Below are 21,530 nucleotides of genomic sequence, written 5' to 3'. Positions count from 1 at the left end.
AAAATTAGTTTATGTTTAGTTTTCATCATTCACTTCCATAAGATTATGGAAGTTCCATAAACATTCTCCCCAACCCCCCTCTCTCCTCACCCTAAATCAGTGTGCAATGAAATGCAGGCTCTACATACATATTCATATTAAAAATATTTTCAGGGCAGCCAGGTAGCACAGCGAGTAAGAGCACCGGCCCCAGAGTCGGGATGATATGGGATCGAATCCAGGCTCAGACAGCACCACACCCAGAAATAACTGGCCGTGTAACCTTGACCAAGTTACTTAACCCCAATTGCTTAAAAAAAAATATTTTCACATTAGTAATGTTGTAAAGAAGAATTAGAACCAATTGGAGAAACCATGAGAGAGAGAGAGAGAGAGAGAGAGAGAGAGAGAGAGAGAGAGAGAGCAAACAGAAGGCTTGGCTCTGCATTCAGACTCCATATCTTTTTCTGGATGTGGACGGCATTTTCCATCATGAGTCATTTGGAGTTGTTTCAGAACCTTGCATTGCTAAGCAGAGATAAGTCTATCAAAGTTAGTCATTGTGCATTGTTGCTATTGCTGTGTAAAAATGCTCTCCTGTTTCTGCTCACTTCACTCAGCATCAGTTCATCTAAGTCTTTCCAGGTTTTTTGTACAGCACAATTGATGCCATTACATTCATATGCCAGAGCTTGTTCAGTCATTCCCCAATGGATGGGCATCCCTTCAATTTCCATTTCTTGGGCACCACAACAAGGGCTGTTATAAATGTTTTTGTACTTGTGGGTCCTTTTCCTGTTTTTATGATCTCTTTGGGATATGGCCCTAGAAGTGGTATTGCTGGGTCAAAGGGTATGCATGTTTTTATAGCCCTTTGTGCATATTCCAGATTGCTCTCCAGAATGGTTAGATCAGATCACAACTCCACCAACAATGCATTCATTAGTCTTCCAATTTTTCCACATCTTCTCCAACTTTTATCATTTTCCTGTTTTGTCAGGTTAGCCAATGTGACAGGTGTGATGTCGTACCTCAGAATTGTTTTGATGTGCATTTGTCTAATCAACAGTGATTTAGAGCATTTTTTTCATGTGCTTATAGATATCTTTAATTTCTTGTTCTGAAAATGCCTATTCATATCCTTTGACCATTTATCAATTGGGGAATGACATGTATTCTTATAAATTTGACTCAGTTCTCTATGTAATTTAGGAATGAGGCCTTTATCAGAGACATTGGTTGTAAAAGCTATTTCCCAGTTTTCTGCTTCCCTCCTAATCTTGGTTGCACTGACTTTCTTTGAGCAAAAACTTTTCAATTTAATGTAATCAAACTTTTTCATTTTTCATTTCATATTGTTCTCTTATCTGGTCACAAATTCTTCCCTTCTCCATAGATCTGACAAGGAAACTATTCCTCGTTTTCCCAGTTTCCTTAGAGTACCAACCTTTATATCTAAATCGTGTGCCCATTCTGACTTTATCTTGGTAGAAGGAGCCTTCCCTGATCTTGTGGCAAGCATCGAGTTTCTCTTTGCACTCTAACTTACTTCGTGGAGATTTCTTGGATTCCTTCCTGGGACTCACTATGGAATGCATATCCTATGATTTACTCAGCCTTTTCTCAACCAGAAGCCACTTGATATATTGCTAAATTTCTGCTATCACAAACAATGTCTTTGATTTATTTTTTGCACATGCAGGTATTTTTTTTACCATTCAAAAGTACCCTCGGGTCAAAGCATAAAAAGTTTTGTGGTTTTTATTCTATAACATCCAATTACTTTTCAAAATGGTCGCACCGATTCTGAGCTCCAGTAGGAGTGTGTCTGTTTTCCTATAGTATCCCTTCCAAACCCATCCCTTCATCTTTCACCATCTTTCCCAATTTTATATCTGATATAAAAGAGGCTGATGCTTTTATGATTTTGCTGTTGTTGCTATATTTTGTTTTTATGTCGTGTCTATTTTCCTTATACCCCTCCACCTCTACTTTCCCAGAGAGGCCTCCCGTGAGCTCAACATTTTTCAAGTGTGTTCAGGATAAGAATTTGGCTGAGAGGACAATTTAATAAAAGAAGTGAATAAGAGAGAGGAAAAATTAAAAGAAATCGTTTTCCTTGCTATTTATGGAAGAGGGCATTCTGAAAATTTCCTTCCCAAATATGATTGAAACAAGCGTGGGCACGGACCATGGTTTGGTTCTCCTAGGAATATTAGTTATCTTTAAGAGGAGAAGGCTTTCCATAGCTGAGCTCATTTGAGACTCACAATAATCTTGTGAGATGTTGTTACTAGTTTCATTTTACAGATGAGGAACTGAGGTTTAAAAAAGGTTAGGTGGCTTGTCCATGGTCACAAGGCTAGTCCAAAGAAGGGCTTGAACCCAGTTTTTCCTGATTCCAATATAGTATTCTATCCAATGTGCCACACTCTCTGTTCATTCATCCCTCCCCCAAGTTCCCAAAACCCCCAGGCTTTCATGAACTGAGTAGGTCTTTGTGTGAAAAGTTTGGGGACTTGAGGTTTCAGAAATAAAAGATCCAGGGAAGGATGTCCTATCATGGATATGGTAGAGAGCAGCAGATGGATGCAGGACTCAAAGAAGTCATCATGTGGAAGCCCCATTTGAAGGCTGTACTCTGCATTTCTCCTTGTCTCAATTCAAAGGACACAATTCTAATGAGAGCTCTAGGGATTTTTTTTGAAAGTGGGATGTGCCCTTCCCAGAGCTCACCAGGAATGGAGCTGGAGGAACTCTGGAAATGGAAGGGGGGAAAGATGGCCAAAGAGACCTCAAGGTGTTGGAGAATTGAAGTTGAATTTCCTGGAGGTTCTCCTGTGACCCAAGCCTGTGTCTATTGCAGGGAACTCTAACTGGGAGTTGAGGCTGGTCAATGGAAGCAGCAGATGTTCTGGGAGAGTGGAGGTGAAATTCCAGGGTCAGTGGGGCCTGGTGTGCAATGATGACTGGGGCAGAAATGAGATTTCTGTGGTCTGCAAGCAGCTGGGGTGTCCATCTTCTTTCATCATCCCTGGGTGGAGGAATTGGACTGTTGCACCTGGACCCTTTTGGTTGGCTGGTGTTTCCTGTCATGGGAGTGAATCTGCACTCTGGGACTGCCAACACAACGGCTGGAGAGAGCAGAATTGCACGTCCAGTCAAGATGCCCAAGTGACCTGCACAGGTATGTCTTGTTTGTATCTTCTTTTTTTTTCTTATTGGAGGGGGGAAGGTAAGGCAAGTGGGGTTAAGTGACTTGCCCAAGGTCACACAGCTAGTTTTTGTGTTAAGTGTCTGAGGCCAGATTTGAACTCAGGTCCTCCTGACTCCAGGACTGGTGCTCTATTCACTGCGTCACCTAGCCACCCCTTGTTTGTGCCTTCTTAAAACCTCCTGTGAGAAGTCTCTTAAAACCAGAATTCTAAAAATTAGGGCTAGAGTACAAATGGGCTTTCAGGGAATGAGTGAGGGGCTGAGTGACCCATTCCTGAAGGAGCACTGTCTTCTTGGGGTCCTTCTCCCAAGCCCCCCACATGTGTTGAGGCCTAGGAGGAGAGGGGAATCACTGTCTCCATGGTTCGTTTTGATTCCAAACTTACCTGTGGTGTTGGCACCCTTGGCTACACTAAGGCATTTGTAATCCTGGATCCAGTAAGGGGTTGGGTGGGAGGTTTTCTACCCCTTCTATCCCATCTTCCCACCTTCTGGGGAAAGGCTTCCGGAGCCCTAAATGTAGCCACAGTTGGGGATAGAGGGATAGGCACCTGGGGGCTGAGCTTCTAGTTTCCTCTCTCCTTCACCTACCCTTTGTGGCCGCTACCCTTGAAACAGACTTGGGGTCCAGGTCTTTGTTCCACCATCATGCTGCAGGAAGGGTACCCCGAGCCAGCCCAGTCTCACCAGGGTTTTTCTGGGGGTCAGAGTTCCTACCAGGGGTACCACTCAGGAGCCTCAGACAAGGGCCAGAGAGGGAGACTCATTTGCAGCCCTTCTCCTGGGCTGGTGGTGAACCTGGTCCTTGGTGCCTGATGTCCAGGACTGGCCAATGAGGCTCCTTTCCTGTCTTCCGCTGCGTCTGGTGCTTGGGGCACGTGCAGCCTTCTGAGCCTGGTGAGGGCACTGTCTACCTGTCCCCTCACAGAGTTGGGTATTGCCCAGAGGTGCAGGCTGGCTGCCTTCCTTTTTATCCTGGAGGATCCTCTTTAACTCACCTCAACTCTGGTTCATGACCCCAGCAAATATTTCCTCTGCCCCTCAGGGTTAGTGGTGTGTGGATGAGGACCTCATCCCTGGGGTCCCCACCAGGAGGACTCCCTTCAAGTCCAGGGAGCTGTCATTGCACCAGATGTCAGGGCGGGCTGGGCTCTCTATCATACGCCAGGCTTGGCAGGTAGAATCTCACTTGGGGATTCTGGCTTCCCCCTCCTTCCAAAGTGACCCTGCTGTAGTCATTTTTCTGCTGTGTGCACCTCCTCCAGAGGCTGAGAGCAGGGCCAGTCACCAGAAGACTCTCAGGCCAGGCTCACCCAATTACTGTTCTCGTGCCATGGGTCTTCAAGGTCTGGCAGTCCCTGGGAGAAAATCCCATGCCTGATTTCTTCTGCTCAGCAGCCCTGTACCTCTCTTCTGCCAAATGACCTTCTGCTTCAGGACTTTTGTGGTCCCACTTTGTTTGGCCCTCCCACTGCCTCCCTGTTCTGGAGAGACATCTCATCAGGTTTCTTCAATGCCTCGTTCCTCAGCCCATGGTGTGTGTGTGTGTGTGTGTGTGTGTGTGTGTGTGTGTGTGTGAGAATGTGTGTATGTAAGTATGTGTGCACATGTGTGCATGTGTGTGTTGTGTGTGCATGTTCTGTGTGAGTGTATGTGCATGTGTGTATGTGTGTGCATTGTGTGCGTGTGTGTGTGTGTTTCTGCTTGTAGACATTTCATTTCTTGTGGAAACCTCTGGGGTGTCCTGCTATTTCATGATCTAGAGGGAGGCCCAGAATTCTCAGTCTCATGGAATCATCTCAGTTCCTTTGTCTCTGTGGTGAAGCACTGGCCGGCTTCTTGCAGATGGTGGGATCTACCCTGGCACTGTCCTTTGTAACACACTGAGCTGAGCACCTCTCCATGACAAGGTGGGAGGGATAGTTAACTCTGAGGGTTAAAAGGGCTAGAGGTGGGGGCAGCTAGGTGGTGCAGTGAATAGAGCACCAGCCCTGGAGTCAGGAGAACCTGAGTTCAAATCCGGACTCAGACACTTAACAATTACTAGCTGTGTGACCTTGGGCAAGTCACTTAACCCCAGTTGCCCTGCCTTCCCCACTACAAAAAATAAAAAATTAAATAAAATAAATTTTTTTTAAAAAAAAGGGCTAGATGTTCAAACATGGAAGAGACATCTAAAGAGACTATTCTGCCTAACTCTTATTTTACACATGAAGAAAGGTGGTCAGGTGACCATCAAACTGTCAGTCAGCAGGGCTGAGGTTTCAATGAACTATGACTGCAAATATGGTGCAATAGTCTGGCTCTTTCTCTCCTCAAGGTTCTAGGAATAGTCCTAGATAGTCTAGTCTAGGTTCTAGGTTCTAGGAATAGGCCAGGTTGGCTTGGTTGAGGCCGTGCCCTCATTATCAGCTGATGTCAATTTTCCAGCCAGACTTAATTTTAGAACTAGGTATTCACTAAAGTGACACAGCAAGAATTGTGAGGACAAAGAATGCCCTCAAAGTCTGTGATACCCTAGGGGTGGCCAGGTAGCACAGCGAGTAAGAGCACCGGCCCCAGAGTTGGAATGACCTGGGATCGAATCCAGGCTCTGATACTTAGCACCACACCCAGAAACAACTGGCCGTGTAACCTTGAGCAAGTTACTTAACCCCTATTGCTTTAAAAAAAAAAGTCTGCGATACCCTCTTCCCACAAGTGTACACAGAGTGAAGTGAAAACGTTCTAGTGTGAATTAATTTATCAAGCCTTTCCCAATATTTTGATGAATAAGATCAAGGTTTACAAATGGAGAATAAATCAAGAAGGTGGAATGCTCTCTGAAGAAAGTTAGCTATGGATGCCCTAGTAGGGGACCTTGAGGATCCTGAAGGCAACAGGAAGGCCTGGTGCTTGGGTGGACCATATGGGCACATGCAGGTGCTGACAGAACAATTTCCCCATTGACCTTGTCTTCAGTGGTGGCTCTGTGCCAATGCTCTCAGGAAATTGAAGGCTCCATTGGTGCTCAAGGATTGTTTAGTCTCTTGTGAGAGAGGAGATGTCAGTTACTAACAAACTCTACAAGACAATCTTCAAGGTCTAAATCACTCCCAATGGCTCTCTTTGTGTAGGGTCTTTCCCTCAATTGCTGCATTTATTCATACTATCCCCTGTCCCAGATTTCCCAAGGATTAACGATTCCTATCCTGAACTGATTAACTGAAACTGCCTTGCATATGAAATGCAATTCTTCTTTTTTTAGTATCTTTTTAATTTCATTATTTTCCAATTACACTTAACATTTTTTGACATTCATTTTTTTAAAAAATTGGGTTCCCAATTCTCTGCCTCCTTCCCCTCCCCCACCCCTTAATAAGGCAAACAATATGGCATCAATTATAGATGTGAGGTCAGGTAAAACATATTTCCATATTAGCCATGTTGCAAAAGAAAACACAGACATAAAAATAAAGAATGTGAAAAAAATCTGCTTCAGTTTGCACTGAGCATTCACCAATTCTCTTTATGGAGGTGGATAGCAAGTTTTCATCACAAGTTCTTTGGAACTGTCTTGGATTATTTTATTGCTGAGAAGAGCTAAGTCCTTCACAGTGGTTGTATACACAGCTGTTGCTGTATACAATGATTTTCCTAGTTCTGTTCATTTCACTTTTCATCAGTTCAGATAAGTCTTCCTGCTCGTCATTTCTTCTAGCACAGTAATATTTTGTCATAGATTGTTCCTGTCCAATCACTGAGCTACTCGTTCAGCCATTCCCCAATGGATGTGTATCCCCTCAATGTCCAATTCTTTGCCACCACCCCCCAAAAAACTGCTAGAAATATGTTTGTACATAACAGTCTATTTCCCTTTTCTTTGATTTCTTTGGCATACAGACCTTGTAATGGCATTGCTGGACCAAAGTGTATGTATGCACAGTTTCATTCATTGGGCATAATTCTAAATTGTTCTCAAGAATGGTTGGACCAGTTTATCATTCCATGAATGGTACATTAGTGTATCTATTTTTTTATATCTGCTCCAGCATTTGTCATTCTCCTTTTCTGTAGTGTTAGCCAATCTGACGGGTGTGAGGGGGCATATCAAAATTGTTTTAATTTGCATAAAAAGCAATTTTTTAAGCTGAATAGTATGGTTTGCATAATCTAATAGCCCTCTCCAGGGTTAATAAATGAAAACCACTCCCTGTGAAGAACTATTGAAATACTCTATGTAGGAGTGTTTTGTCAACTAATAAGTGCGATGCAAATGTCAGGGGCTGTTATGGCTATGGTTCTGCATTCCAATCTCAATGCCGAGAGAAGAGATACCTCTTTGGAGGCAGGGGGAGTGATAATGCCTGATGATGGTGACTGACCTTAAGGCTCCCAAAAGGCTTCCCATATATTGTCTCATTGGATCTTTACAACAACCCTAAGAGGCAGTTACTGCGATTATTATAATTATTATATTATATTATTATAATTACATTATGACTCAAGGACTTGCCCAGGGCCACAGAGCTAATAAAGGATTGAGGAAAGAGGATTTAAACTCAAGCTTTTCATTGGCCAAAGTCCACAGGTTTTTCCACTGGACTCCCAAATTATCCCCCTTAAACACATTCACATGGCTCCTCCCAGAGGTCATCTCCTTTGGAAAACCAGCAACAATGACAAGAATTGGATTTCTTTGCAGGTCTTCAGGCACAGGGCGGATGGCATCTTAGGAATTCCTGCATGTATGGAAATGACTAGAATCTGCTTGGATTCTTTCTAAACTTCATGTTCTGTGATTACACCCTCAGCCCAATTCTCCAGTATAAGTGAGAACACAGTGCTGAGTTCTCTGGGGAACTAACTCAGTGAGATCTCTTCTCTGCCTGTGTCTTTTCCTCTGTTGCAGGTGAAGAAGACTTAGAACTGAGGCTGGCAGATGGGACTAATCGCTGTGAAGGCAGAGTGGAGTTAAAAGTCACAGGACAGTGGGGTACTGTGTGTGATGATAGCTGGAAGGATATGGAAGCTTCCACGGTGTGCAGGCAGTTGGGATGTGGATCAGCTCTTCATTCCCTTGGGGATGCTAAAAATGGATCTGGCCCCATTTGGCTTGATGAAGTTTCCTGCCTTGGTAATGAATCAGCCCTCTGGAACTGCCAACACAGTGGATGGGGAGAGCACAACTGTAATCACGATGAGGACGTATCCATCCTCTGCTCAGGTAAGTCTTGGCCGCCAAATAGAAATTCCTTTATGCATGCCTCATGCCTCCAAACAGAAGTCTCCTGCCTCTGACAGGTATGGTATCTACCTTGAAGCATTCTCACTTCCTTTTTCTTTTTTTTGGGGGGGGGGAGGCAGTTGGGGTTAAGTGACTTGCCCAAGGTCACATGGCTAGTTTTTGTGTTAAGTGTCTGAGGCCAGATTTGAACTCAGGACCTCCTGACTCCAGGGCCAGTCACTTCCTATTTCAAGTGTGGAAAACTTACCTCATTATCTTGCCCCATCCCCCCTACAAGCTCTCCCCCTTCCAACATTCTGTATTTCAGGCCCAAACTCAGACTATGTTGGGAATTTCACGCCTCTTCACTGTCCACATTCATCACAGTGCCACATCCTGTGGCTCCTACCACCACAACTATGCAATGTCTCCAATCAGACGACAACCACTTCCTCCTGCCCCTGTCAATTTAAAGCCACAGCATCTCAAAGACATAAGACACTTCTGTAGCTATCTAGTAAACCCATATTTGATGAAAAATCCCCCTCCAACATACCCAACAAGTGGTCATCCAGGTTCTACCTGGTGACCTCCAATAAGATAGCCTATCCCACCTTTCGATTACTCCAATTCAACAGCAAGTGCTTATTATGTGACTGTGGTTTGCCAGGCTCTGCCTCTGAGAAAGGCAAAAAGATAACCCCTGCTCTCAAGAAGCTTGAAATCTGATGTAGGAGACAACACACAAGCAACTATATGCAAACCTATATAGACCAAAGAGATTGGAGATCATCTCAGAGGGAAAGTGTGCTTGTTAAAGGGGAGCAAAAACCAGGCTTTAACTTTCAATTGTGGAGTCAGTGGAAGTCACCGGATTTTATTAAATTGGAGGGTGGCATGGCAAGACCTATGCTTTAGGAAGGTCAATCTGACAGCTGAGTGGAAGACAGACTGGAGTGGGGATGGACTTAAGGCAGGAAGACCAACCAGCAGGCTATGGTAGTATGAGGTGATGAATGCCAGAACCCAGGCAGTGGTAGTAGCAGAGGAGAGAGTGGCACATACAAGAGTTGCCATGGAGGCAGTACCAACCAGACTCGACAGCTAATTGGATATGGGGGGAGGAGGAGTTGAGGACAGTATCTAAGGTGTAGGCATGGATGACTGGGAAGATGGCAGTACCCTCCATACTAATGCGGAAGTTAGGAAAAGGAGAAGGTTGAGGGTTTAGAGATACTGAGTGCAGTTATGGACCTGTTGAGTGTAAGATGTCTATGGGATATGCAGTTCAAGATGTCTAATAGGTTGTAATAGATACAAGACTTGAAGTCATAGGAGAGTGGTTAGGGCTGGACAAGAAAATCTGAACATCATCCACAAAAACTTAATAATTGAAAGAATTTGATGAGATCACCAAGAGAAATAATATAGAAAAAGAAGAAAGGAGCCATAGGGGATCCTCCCAGTTGATGGATACGAGCTGAATGGAGATCTAGCTAGGGAGATGGAGGAGCAGTCACAGAGGTAGGAGGAAAACCAGGAGAGCAGGGAGTTTCCAGAAGACGACAATCGATGACGTCAGAGGCTGGAGAGAAGGCAAAGAATATGAGAACAGAGAAGAGGCCATTAGCTTTAGCAATTAACTTTGGAGAGAGTGGTTTGGGCTGAATGATGAAATTGGAAGCCAGACTGCCACAAATCTCTCCTCACTCTAGTCCATCCACAGATCAGCCGTCAAAACTATCTCACTAAAGCATAGGTCCAACAACATCACCTCTCTACTCCATAAATGTCAGCGGCTCCCTATCACCTCCAGAACAATATACAAAATCCTCTTTTTGGCGTTCAAAACCCTTTATAACCTGCCCCCCCCCTTTTCCACTCTTCTTACACCTTCAGGAGTGGGGAACCTACATGTAGCCTTCTAGGTCCTTGGGACAGTCTTTTGACTGAGTCCAAGTCTTACAAAACAAATTGTTTTATTAAGGGGTGAATTAAGGTTTATACCCTCTCCATGCTCTGCTATTCAGTAACATAAGCCTCCTTGCTGTACCATGAATAAGACACTCTATTTCTCCGTGCCAGGCATCTTCACAAATATGGTTTCTCCATAAACCAGGGAGAGGAAAAAAAGAGAAAGAAAACTATAGATCAGTTTTTCTAATGAATACTAATGCAAACATTTTAATAAAATTCTAGAAAGAAGACTATAGAAATATATCACAAAGAACATACAATATGACTAGGCATTATATCAGGAGTGTAGGGCTGATTCAATATTGGGAAAATTACACATAGAAATTGATTGTAAAAATAACAAAAATCACATGATGATACAGATGCAGAAAAAGCTTTTGACAAAATACAAAGTCCATTCCTATTAAAATCACTAGAAAAATTAAAAATAAATGGAACTTTCTTAAAATGATAAGGATCTATCTAAAACCAAGAATAAACATTTTCTATAAAGGGGATAAACTAAAAGCCCTCCCAATATGGTCAGCGTTGAAGTGAGGATGTCCATTATCACCATTTTTATTCAATCTGATACTAGGAATGCTAGCAATAGCAAGAAGAGAAGAAAAAGAAATTGAACTAATTAGACTAGGCAATGAGGAAACAAAACTATCCTTCTTTGCCAATGATATGATGGTATGCCTAGAGAATTCAAGAGAATCAACTGAAAAACTAATAAAAAAAATGAACAATTTAGCAAAGTTGTAGGATTCAAAATAAACACATCTAAATCATCATGATACCTGTATATTATCAACAAAACCCAGAAGGAAGACACCAAAAAAGAAATTCCATTTAAAATAACTAGAAAACACTTTTCACACTAATAAGGATTGGGCTAAACAAATGAAGTTCACGGGTTGGACAAGACAACATGACAGAATTGACAACGCTACCTAAAGTAACTGATTCAGGGTCATGCCCATCAAACTGCCAAAGAATTAGCACAGTGCCTGGCACGTTGTGGCTACTTAATGAATGTGTATTGAACTGAATTATTTTGTAGAAATAAAAAATAATAAGAAAACTTATCTGCAAGAATAAAAGGTCAAGAATATCAAGAGAATCAATGAAAAGAAAATGTGAACGAAGGTGGCCTACTCATTCCAAACTGGATTATAAAGTGGGAATCAGCAAAACAATCTGGTATTGGCTAAGAAATAGGGTGGGGGATCAGTGGAATAAAGTAGAGAGACAAAACACAGTCATAAATGGTGTTTGACAAATCAAAAACAAAAAACAAAACCAAGATATGGGGCCAAGAAGTCAATATTTGACACAAGTTGCTGGAAAACCATAAAGGAATCTGGCAGAGACTAGACACAGAACGACATCTCACATGTACACCAATATGTGGTGAAAAAAAAATGGGTACAAATTCAAACACAATAGGTTTTATTATTAATGTTAAAATATATAAATAAAGCATAAAATAATAATTTATTATAATATATAATAATAAATTTTTTAACAAATTAGAGGAACATGAACATTCAGATTTAGGTCTCTGACCTAATTTAAAATGTGTATATTTCCAACTAATTCCTGGATTTTTCCATTCCCACTTTCATACATGAACCGAGCATACAAAGAGGTCTTACACTACAATAAGATTCCCATTTCTTTCTTTACCACAACTCATTTGTCTTCTCAACTGATAGCCATTCACCCTTTTCTATCTCTGTTACTACAAAATACTACAAAATGTGCCACCATAAATATTTTCGTTTTTATGAGACGCCTTTCTTTTTACCATTGACCTCCTTTATATGCTGAAGAGCGGACTTTTTTGAGTTAAACATAGACATGGTAGACATGTTATTTGTGTAATTCTGTATTGTTTTCTAGACTGGTTAGAGTTAGACCAATTCACAAATCTTCCAACAGTCCATACTGTTTCTACAACCCTGCCGCCAACATTAATGAATCCTATCTTTTAACATTTTTGCCAATGTTCTGGGTGTGCAGTGAAATCTGAGTTGCTGATTGAGTTTCTCTTACAATTAATGATTTGGAATATTCTTTCATAGTTGCAACTCTTCTTTTGAGGATTGTTTTTTTATGTTCCTTGTTCATTTATTGGCTTTATAAATATATGTATATATCCATGTGTGTGTATATGTATGTAAATTCCCTTCATCTATTGGCCATTAGACCTTAGTCAAGAAGTTCTGATACCAAAAACATCCCCTAAATTGATACTTTGCCTTCTGATTAGCATTGCACTGATTTTATTGATGGAAAAGCTTAATTTCATATCATTGAATTCATGTACCTCTTTTTTTCATGAAGAATTTTACCCCTGATTAAAGCTATAAAAAGTAATTTCTTCCTTTTTGTTCTAATTTTTATAACTTCAAACTACAAGTGCATCCCAACCCCCCAAATTATCTTGTACATATTCATATATATATATATATATATATATATATATATATATATATATATATATATATATATATACATATCTTTTATTGGTAGATGATAATTTTCTTGAGGGCAATGACTGTTTATTTATTTTTATTTGTAAGCCCAGGGACAATCATTGGAACATTGTAAGAACATATTTGATTGTTATTAATTGATTAATTAGGTTACATATCTATTTGGAATTTATATGGTGTACGCTCATCTTTATCTATCTGTCTGTTTGTCTGTCTGTCTGAAACTCTTTTTCTATCTTCCAATCCATTCTTGTCAAGTATTTCACATATTTGTTTATTGGCTTACTGCGTTCACTTGTTTCTGATAAAGGCTCATTTTCCCATGCCAGTTTTCTGTTAACACTGGGGTTCTTTAATGGGTCCATGAAATTTGTTTTATAAATATTATGATAACTATTTAAGATAATGGGTTTCTTTTGTGATACAATTATTTTATTTTATGCATTTAAAATATGATTCTGCAAAGGGCCCCATTGCCTTCAGTAGACTGATGACCAGGGACCCCATGACACAAACATGCTTAGGAACTTCCCAAATTTCCAGATAACAGATATGTGGCCACTGAAAATGAAATGCAGCCTGGGACAAGGAAACTGATTCTTGGGAGAAAGTTGGTGAGAACGGAGGTATGATATTCACAGGCTCCAGGACATCTCTCCCCTTGATCTTTGACCTTACTCATGTAATGACAAGGCCTCCTGCTGCACTTTGGTGAAAGGCTACTCCTTTTCTCAAAAACCACGAACCAGGAGCCAAAGGCTAACTCACTCTGCCTCTCTCCTATGCTTCTCTCCCTGTCCTTCTCTTCATCCTAGGCTCTTCTCCTTAATAGAACTGGCCCATTCACTTCTGCCTCCAAACTTTCCCCATCATCGACATGTCTGTGCATCTCTCTTGCAGAGGGAGCAGATCTGGCCCTGAGACTGGGGAGTGGAACAAGCACCTGTTCAGGGCGAGTGGAGATGAGAGTAAATCACCAGTGGGGGACAGTCTGCGATGACAACTGGAACAGGAATGCTGGGGCTGTGGTGTGTAGGCAAGCAGGATGCCCCTCTGCTGTGAATGCCCTGATCAGGGTTAATGCTAGTGAGGACATTGAACACATTTGGTTTGATGATGTTTCCTGCAATGGCAATGAGTCAGCTCTGTGGGACTGCAAACACAGAGGATGGAAAAACCATGACTGTGGACACAATGAGGATGTTGGAGTGATGTGTGCAGGTAAGGCCCCAGTGAAGGGGCACCTCATAGAAGGAAGAAAGGAAGGAAGGAGGGAGGGAGGATGGAGGGAGGGAGAGAGGGAGGAAGGGAGGGAGGAGGGAGGGAGGGAGGGAAGGAGGAAGGAAGGAAGGAGGGAAGGAGGGAAGGAGGGATGGAAGGAGGGAGGGAGGAAGGAACAAGTATTTATTAAATTGCCAGGCATGGTGCCAAGTGCTGGAGATACAATTAGAAGCAAAAAGAAAGATAGCCCCTGCCCTCAAGAAGCTTCCATTCTAATGGGAAAATACAACATACAAAGGAAAGGCTTAAAAAAAACAAAGGGAAAGGAGAGATAAATGTATCAATTGCCAGAACATGATTTTGAAATCCAGAAAGTCAGGAACAAGCCCAGGAGGGGAATCAACACAGGCAAAGCTGAGTTCCTTCACAAAACAAAGCCTCCAGATGGAGCTCACCAACAGAACAGAGGTGGGCCTTGTAGAGAGATATTCTAGGGTGACCAGGCCAAAAGGGACAGTGGGATAGTCCAAGGCAAGGAGGCCCTCGGTACTAAAGGAAGTTCCAGAGTGAGACAGCGGGAGAGGCATAAAGTACAGCCAACTAATTTCTCAATATAGCACATCTGATGCACAGTTTGGTGAGGTTAATTCTGTTTGGGGTCTATTTTTGATGACACATGCCAGCTTCTATTCTGGAAAGTAAGAGGAAATTTATTCCTCCCTCTTTTCAGGCTTCATGATGTGGCATCTGTAAATCTAGCAAACACTAAGAAAATAATGCCTTTGGTAGGTAACTGAACTGTTTGCTTTCCTACTACCAGGGTTAGAGTTAGACACAAACATTTTGCCTGCTCTTACATTCTTTAAAGGACTGCAATGTAGCTCCTTCAAAGCTAGACAAATTTAACCAAAATATAAAAAAAAGTTCTGAATCTATATAAACTTTATAAAATTTAGAAAGAGGGGTGTCTAGGTGGCTCAGTGAATAGAGCACTGGCCCTGGAGCCAGAAAAACCTGAGTTCAAATCCAGCCTCAGACACTTAAGACTTACTAGTCGTGTGACCTTGGGTAAGTCACTTAACATCAATTGCCCTGCCTTCCCTCTTCCAAAAAGCAAAAAATGAAAGAAAGAAAGGAAAGGAAGAAAGAAAGAAAGGAAAGGAAGAAAGAAAGAAAGAAAGAAAGAAAGAAAGAAAGAAAGAAAGAAAGAAAGAAAGAAAGAAAGAAAGAAAGAAAGAAAGAAAGGGAGGGAGGAAAGGAGGAAGGAAGGAAGGAAAGACATATCTATTGTGATTACTGAATGGTAATAGAAATGACTGCAAATACTCTCAATTGTACATGACATCATTACCAAACTAACCACGTATGGGAGAGGAGAAATACTAAGTAAATATATATACATATATATAACTAATCACAATGAAATAAAAATTATTTGTAATGAATGATTTTCAAAGAAAGCATTTAAAATAGCTGAAAATGAAATAATTCTAAAAAATCTGGTGGTACAGAGAACATAACATAGGAACAATAGAAAATGACAATGATGTAAACTGATGGTGTCAGGCTTTGAAAATTAAAATCTCTCAATGCTTTTATCAACAAAAGAGAGAAAGAACAAGTCAATGAGTTGGACGTGCAATTTTTTAAAATGAGAAAACAAATTCACAATTAAACAAATTCTCCAATTTAGAAATGTAGAAATTCTGAAAACCAAAAAAGAATTAATAAAATTGAAAAAAAATGCTTTAAGTTGATAAATAAAAGTAAAAGTTAGGTTCTTTTAAAAAAAAACCTTTAGGGGTGGCTAAGTGGTGCAGTGAATAGAGCACTGGCCCTGGAGTCAGGAGGGCCTGAGTCCAAATCCAGCCACAGACACTTAATGCTTACTAGCCATGGGACCTTGGGCAAGTTGCTTAACCCCCATTGCCCTGCCTTCCTCCCTCCAAAAAGTACAAAACCAACCTTTAAAATAGATTAATAGGTAATCTAATTTTTAAAAGAGGTAAAAATCAAATTGTTTATGCAAAAATAAAAAGGTGAATTCATCACAATTGAGAAAAATAAAGGAAATTATGAAAAAATTATTTTTCTACTATATTCTAACAAAACTAATAACTCTGAGGAAATTATGAATATTTAACAAAAATATAAAGTGTATAAATTAATAACAAATGAAACAGATTTTTAGTAATCCAATATTATAAAAAGCTACTGAATAATTATTTCCATCCCTATTCATCAGCAGAAACCTCTCCCTTAAAAGTCATATGGGATCTATCAGGTCCTCAGGTGCCAGAGGCTAGTATACTAACCATGCCAATAAGGAGTCCTCAATATCACTGGACCACTTCCTCAAGTGTACCCTGTGTGCCCCAAATGCTTGGCACAGTGTGGTGTTTCTGAGGCCTCCCTGCGGTGAAGGAGCAGTCTAGATGTCCAACACGCCAGCTGAGTTCCCTAGGGCAGGGGTGCCAGGGGTTCCCATATTCTGCAGGGACTGGCTCCATTATGAGGAAGACACGTCTCATGGCTAGCCCATGGCTGAAGTTCCTGTCTCTCTTCCAGATCCATCTGCCCTGAAGCTGAGGCTTCTTGGGGGAAGCAGCCAGTGTGCAGGCATAGTGGAGGTGAGAGGACCTGAGGAGGCAGGCATCGTGTGCAGGAGAAGCTGGTCGCTGGACGAAGCCAGCGTGGTTTGCAAGCAGCTGGGCTGTGGAGCTGCAGTCAGCATCCCCTTGGAGTATGATTTTGAAGACGTCCCTGAGCACATCTGGATCACCGGAATCAAATGCTATGGAAAAGAGGAATCTTTTTGGGATTGTGGGAATTGGGAATGGGGAAAGATCTCCTGTCATGAGGATGAAAAAGCTGCTGTCATCTGCTCAGGTGAGTCTTGGTCTCAGAGGCCATCCCCATAGGGAACTCTGATTCTGAAGGATTCAATGAGTAGGGGCCCACAATATTCCTCCCAGAACCTCAGCCGAGCCCAAGCATCCTGATTCTGAGCAATTCGCAGTAATTGCTGGACCCCCTTTGCCCAGGTACTGTGCCTCTTCTTCAGCCCCTGCCCCATAGTCACCATCTCCTCGATGGCTCCAGCAACAAAACAAGCCAGAGTTTTCCATCGTGTACACACACAGATATTAGCCAGGCTGTGAGTTGTTAGGGGCCTGGAGGAAGTATCAGAGCAGAGCAAACCCCGGGGGTTCTTTGTGGTGGGGTCACAGTGATAAGGATTCTCTTCTGGGGGACTTCCTGAGAATTATCTGCCCATTGGCTCCTTCCTGAATAGCAAATATCCTATCTCTGGGTGCCTGGTCTCAACACAGTCCTAGGCACCTGAGACACAATCAGGCTTAAATTACAAATCCCAGTTTCTTCTTCTCAGGACAAGGCCATTCTGCCAAGCAGACCTTTTCTTCCCTTCTACCTTGCCCTCAACATGTAGAGGAATGAGCTGTGTTTGCTCCGTTCTTTGGGATGGCTTCACAATTAGCAATATTTAGCACCAATATGTCAATACACAGCTAACCGTGTCCATTCCTTGGCCTTTGCCTCACTTGGCCTCCTTTCCTCCAACTCACTCCATTTTCAGTAATCCAGAGAAACAGATCCTCCACCATCCCCAGAAAGAGATGCTGGGGGCACCCAGGTACAGACTTGCAGAGAGGTCCCCCAAGAAAAAAGTATCCAGACCCTCCTCATTCACAGACTTCTACACCCATTGGCAGTGATACAAGCACATGGCATTCAGCAGTAATGCCAGTGCCCTGCACAGGGATGTGGCTTCATTGTCTGCTCAGTGCTTCTGATAGATTTCTTTTGGGTGTGTTTCAAAGCTCAGTCCAGAAGTACTAATAACTCATGGATAGGGCTATTTTTGCTCCATGCAATGATCATTGACCCTTAGGCATCCGGAAGACCCACTCTGTGACTGGTGATGACCTTTAGAATTCCTAGGTCAACAGTGCCCAGTAAGTCAGAGGAAAGACAGGGCCTTGGGTGCTTAATGAAGATTCAGGGAGCTACACTGAACTGATGAGCATGGAAAAATGCCTTCCACATCCATTAGTCCTAAGTCTTGGTCAGAACAGTTCTGTCAATGGTGCAGGAGCCATTGGTGGTAGAAGGGGATTGGTCCAGAAGACTGGTCCAGGTTATTTTAGGTTCAGGGAACAGGAACTTTTTGGTGTAGTCATTACAAGGATTACAATGGTAGAAAAAGGCTTCTGAGGTAACCCTGGGCCTCTGGACTCTGATGTAGGGTGCCGGTATGTCCAACCCTTCAAAACAAGGATAAGTTGTGCACCCTTTTTGTAATCTCACTAAAGGAAGGAGTGGTCATGAAGACAGCAAAAACTAGTCCCCATCTCTTGTCTAAGAGGGGAAGGCCATTTGCTAAGACCTATTTGCAGTATGTTCACAAAACTCATGACCATTAGGAATGGCATTCTTTCATCTGTTTGTTCTGGGAAGCCTAATGGGTGAATGGATCAAGAATTAAGTTATACTAACACAAAATAAGAGAATATGGTTGTATATAGAAAAATCACAAGAAGTATGGAAGCTATCTGGGCACAAGATGTCTCAAAGACATTGATAGGGAGATAGGTAGGCAGATAGGTAGATCGAGAGAAAAATAGGCAGATAGATAGATAGATAGATAGATAGATAGATAGATAGATAGATAGACAGATAGATATAGTTGGAAATATCGTCATGTTACTTCTCTCAGCCACAATTTTCTCAACTGTAAAATGCAAGTAATAATTCCTGTAATCCCACCTACTTAGGATTATTTTGAGGTGCCAATGAGAGTGTGCACACCTAGATCACTTGTCCAATTTCAAAGGCTACTTAAATGCCCATTATTATGACTATTATTATTACCAGGGTATATTAGATGTTATAAATGTATAAAAGAGCTGTCCCCAAAGGATAAAAGGCAGAAGACATTCCACATATGCTGACCTGTCATCATGCCTAAGATTCATTGGGCAATTCTGACCAGGCAGGATGGCCAGCGAGTCCCACCTTGGACCAAGAACTAGGCTTAGTCCCCAAACACCCAAGCCTACTAATTGCCTTGGCAATGGAAGATTGGTGGATGGATCCCTTCAGATGTCACTGGATGGTGGATGGGAGGCTGCACGGGGAGTTAAGGGGGGCTATGCTCATACCCGACTGCAAATATTGGACAGTTGTGTGACCATGACATGTAATTTAACTCCTCTCTACCTCAGTTTCCTTATCTGTAAAATAGCAATAATAACGTCTCTTTACTGCACAGAGTTGCTGTAAGGATCAAGTTAAATATCCTATGCAAACCGATGCTGACAGCTATTATTACTGGACTTGTTACAATTAAAATATAGGGTGGGACCAGCCTGTGGAGCACCTTCAGAGTGGGTAAAAGGAAGTAATAATTTACCTCATTGGCAATAGCAAACTAGTCTATTTTAATATCCTTCCATTCCAAGAGATTTCCTGTGTCAGGAACTCTGTGTTTGGTACAATAGGTCTTGAAGTCTACAGGACAGTCAGCACCTTGAAGTCCCATGCCATATGTTCTCCACAATATCTTGAATGGAGCAAGTGGTTGATATCTGTGTGTAGAAGAAATAGTCTTTCAAGGAAGACCTCAGTAGAAAGCATAGGCTCCACCGGCTCTCAGAGGCCTTTATCCCAGGCAGCAGCAGTGAGGGTGGTCTGGGGAGAAGTGGGAAGAGAACTTCCTGGCCCATGCTGTAATGGGAATGTAAATTTTTAAGATCTTCCCTGCCCCTAGGCTAAAGTGCACCTGGAGCCTGGGGTGAGAGGCTTGTTTTTCAGTAGATACTTCTTGATTGGCCAATGAGTCAATAAGGTTGTTACATTCTCTGAGCCAGGAGAAGGCTATATAAGCCCTGATGTGTAGCTTTGTTTTGGGGCTACTTTGAGAAGTGTTCTGTGATTTGATCTGGATTCTGGGCAGCCGTTGTTGAGAGCCCTCCCTCGGCTTTGAAAAACCCAGAAGTTGAAACCCAGATGTTGATTGGGTATGGATGTAATGGTTGGACAGTTTGAAAACTGTCTACTTGATCTGTTTCTCTGTCTTGATAATTCTGTCTGTATATTCTGAAGTTCAGGGTGCTGACCTTTTTCCCCTGAACTAGGTAAATGATACATATTTGACTGTTTAAAGTAAGCTTGTTAACCCATTTTGAGTTGCTTTCCTTTAACAAAGCAGATCTAAGAACCTGTGTTGGCGGCCACCCTGAGGATGCTTGGGGTGCTTGCCGCTACACATGCCAACTGGGCTCAGAAGAAAGGTTCAGGGGGGGGCAGGAAAAAGCTGTGTGCTCTCCCCCAGCAATGCAGCGTAAGTGGGACCGAGATCTTTACTGGAGGTTTCTTGTTTCACAGACCATATGCAGCCAAGACTGAGTGGAGGAGACTTTCCTTGCTCCGGAAGAGTGGAAGTGAAGCATGGAGGCAGCTGGGTCTCTGTCTGTGGTCCTGACCTTCCTCTGCAGACGGGCAGCGTGTTGTGCCGGGAACTACAGTGCGGCACCCTTGTCTCCGTCCTGCCGGCATCTCACTTTGGAGAAGGAAGTGGCCAGGTCCTTCCTGAGGAGCTACGGTGTCAAGGCAATGAGTCCCATATCACGTTGTGCCCTACAGCACCCATTCACAGCAGGCAATGCGGCTCTGACAGGACCATCGGCGTCATCTGCTCAAGTGAGAGTCAGAGGGCAAATTCCCTGCCTGTTACCCCCCATCCCCTGGCTTCCAGGGCCACGGGCTCTTCTGTAAAGTCCCATCTTCTTCCCAGGGTACAGAGACTTCCGGCTGGTGAATGGCAGCTCCAGGTGCGAGGGGCGTGTTGAAGTCCAGGTCCAAGGAGTGTGGGGAGCCGTCTGTGGCTCCCACTGGGATCTGGCCAATGCCAATGTTCTCTGCAAGCAGCTTGACTGTGGAGTTGCTGTCTCAGTCCCCACAGGAGAGCATTTTGGAAAAGCGATAGGCCCTGTGTGGGTGCACACATTTCATTGCTTGGGAACCGAGTCCCACCTGGAGACTTGTCCAATGACTGCCTTGGGAGCTCCACTTTGTTCCTATGCAAATACTGCTTCTGTGAACTGCTCAGGTAAGAGAAGAGAAGCTTCCATTTGGGGTCCAGGGGCAGAGGCAGACCAGGTCTCCTTCCTGGGAGACCTGTCCCTGAGAAGGGACAAATCTGAGAAGAGTGTGTTTGGTCAAGGAGTTCCATGGGAGGGAATCTCAAGACAGTGTGTTCTTCCCTCCCTCTCTGGGTCAATGAACAATTAGAGGGGCCCCAGAGGACAAGGACTTGCCTTTGGGGCTGGACCTCTCTCTAATCTCATCATCCAACCACCCCATTTAGCCCTGTGCATACACACACACACACACACACACACACACACACACACACACACACACAC

At 42.8% G+C, this 21,530-nt stretch overlaps 1 protein-coding gene across 1 annotated transcript in view; it reads left to right on the top strand.

Moving 5' to 3' along the window:
• The window catches only part of LOC138172436 (scavenger receptor cysteine-rich type 1 protein M130-like), a 50,037-nt gene that overhangs the window by 4,185 nt on the left and 24,322 nt on the right, over nt 1-21,530 (top strand). Inside the window, exons 3-8 of the mRNA XM_069102205.1 lie at nt 2,846-3,166; nt 8,087-8,401; nt 13,762-14,082; nt 16,651-16,971; nt 20,491-20,805; nt 20,900-21,214. Coding sequence (XP_068958306.1) covers nt 2,846-3,166; nt 8,087-8,401; nt 13,762-14,082; nt 16,651-16,971; nt 20,491-20,805; nt 20,900-21,214 — 1,908 coding nt within the window. The remainder of the gene's footprint in view (nt 1-2,845; nt 3,167-8,086; nt 8,402-13,761; nt 14,083-16,650; nt 16,972-20,490; nt 20,806-20,899; nt 21,215-21,530) is intronic.

Source organism: Petaurus breviceps, unplaced genomic scaffold (assembly GCF_028583685.1).
Source record: "Petaurus breviceps papuanus isolate PSGF00001 unplaced genomic scaffold, PetGlider_PUasm1.0 534, whole genome shotgun sequence".
Lineage (NCBI taxonomy): Eukaryota > Metazoa > Chordata > Mammalia > Diprotodontia > Petauridae > Petaurus > Petaurus breviceps.
This window is presented reverse-complemented; position numbering and strand designations above follow the sequence as displayed.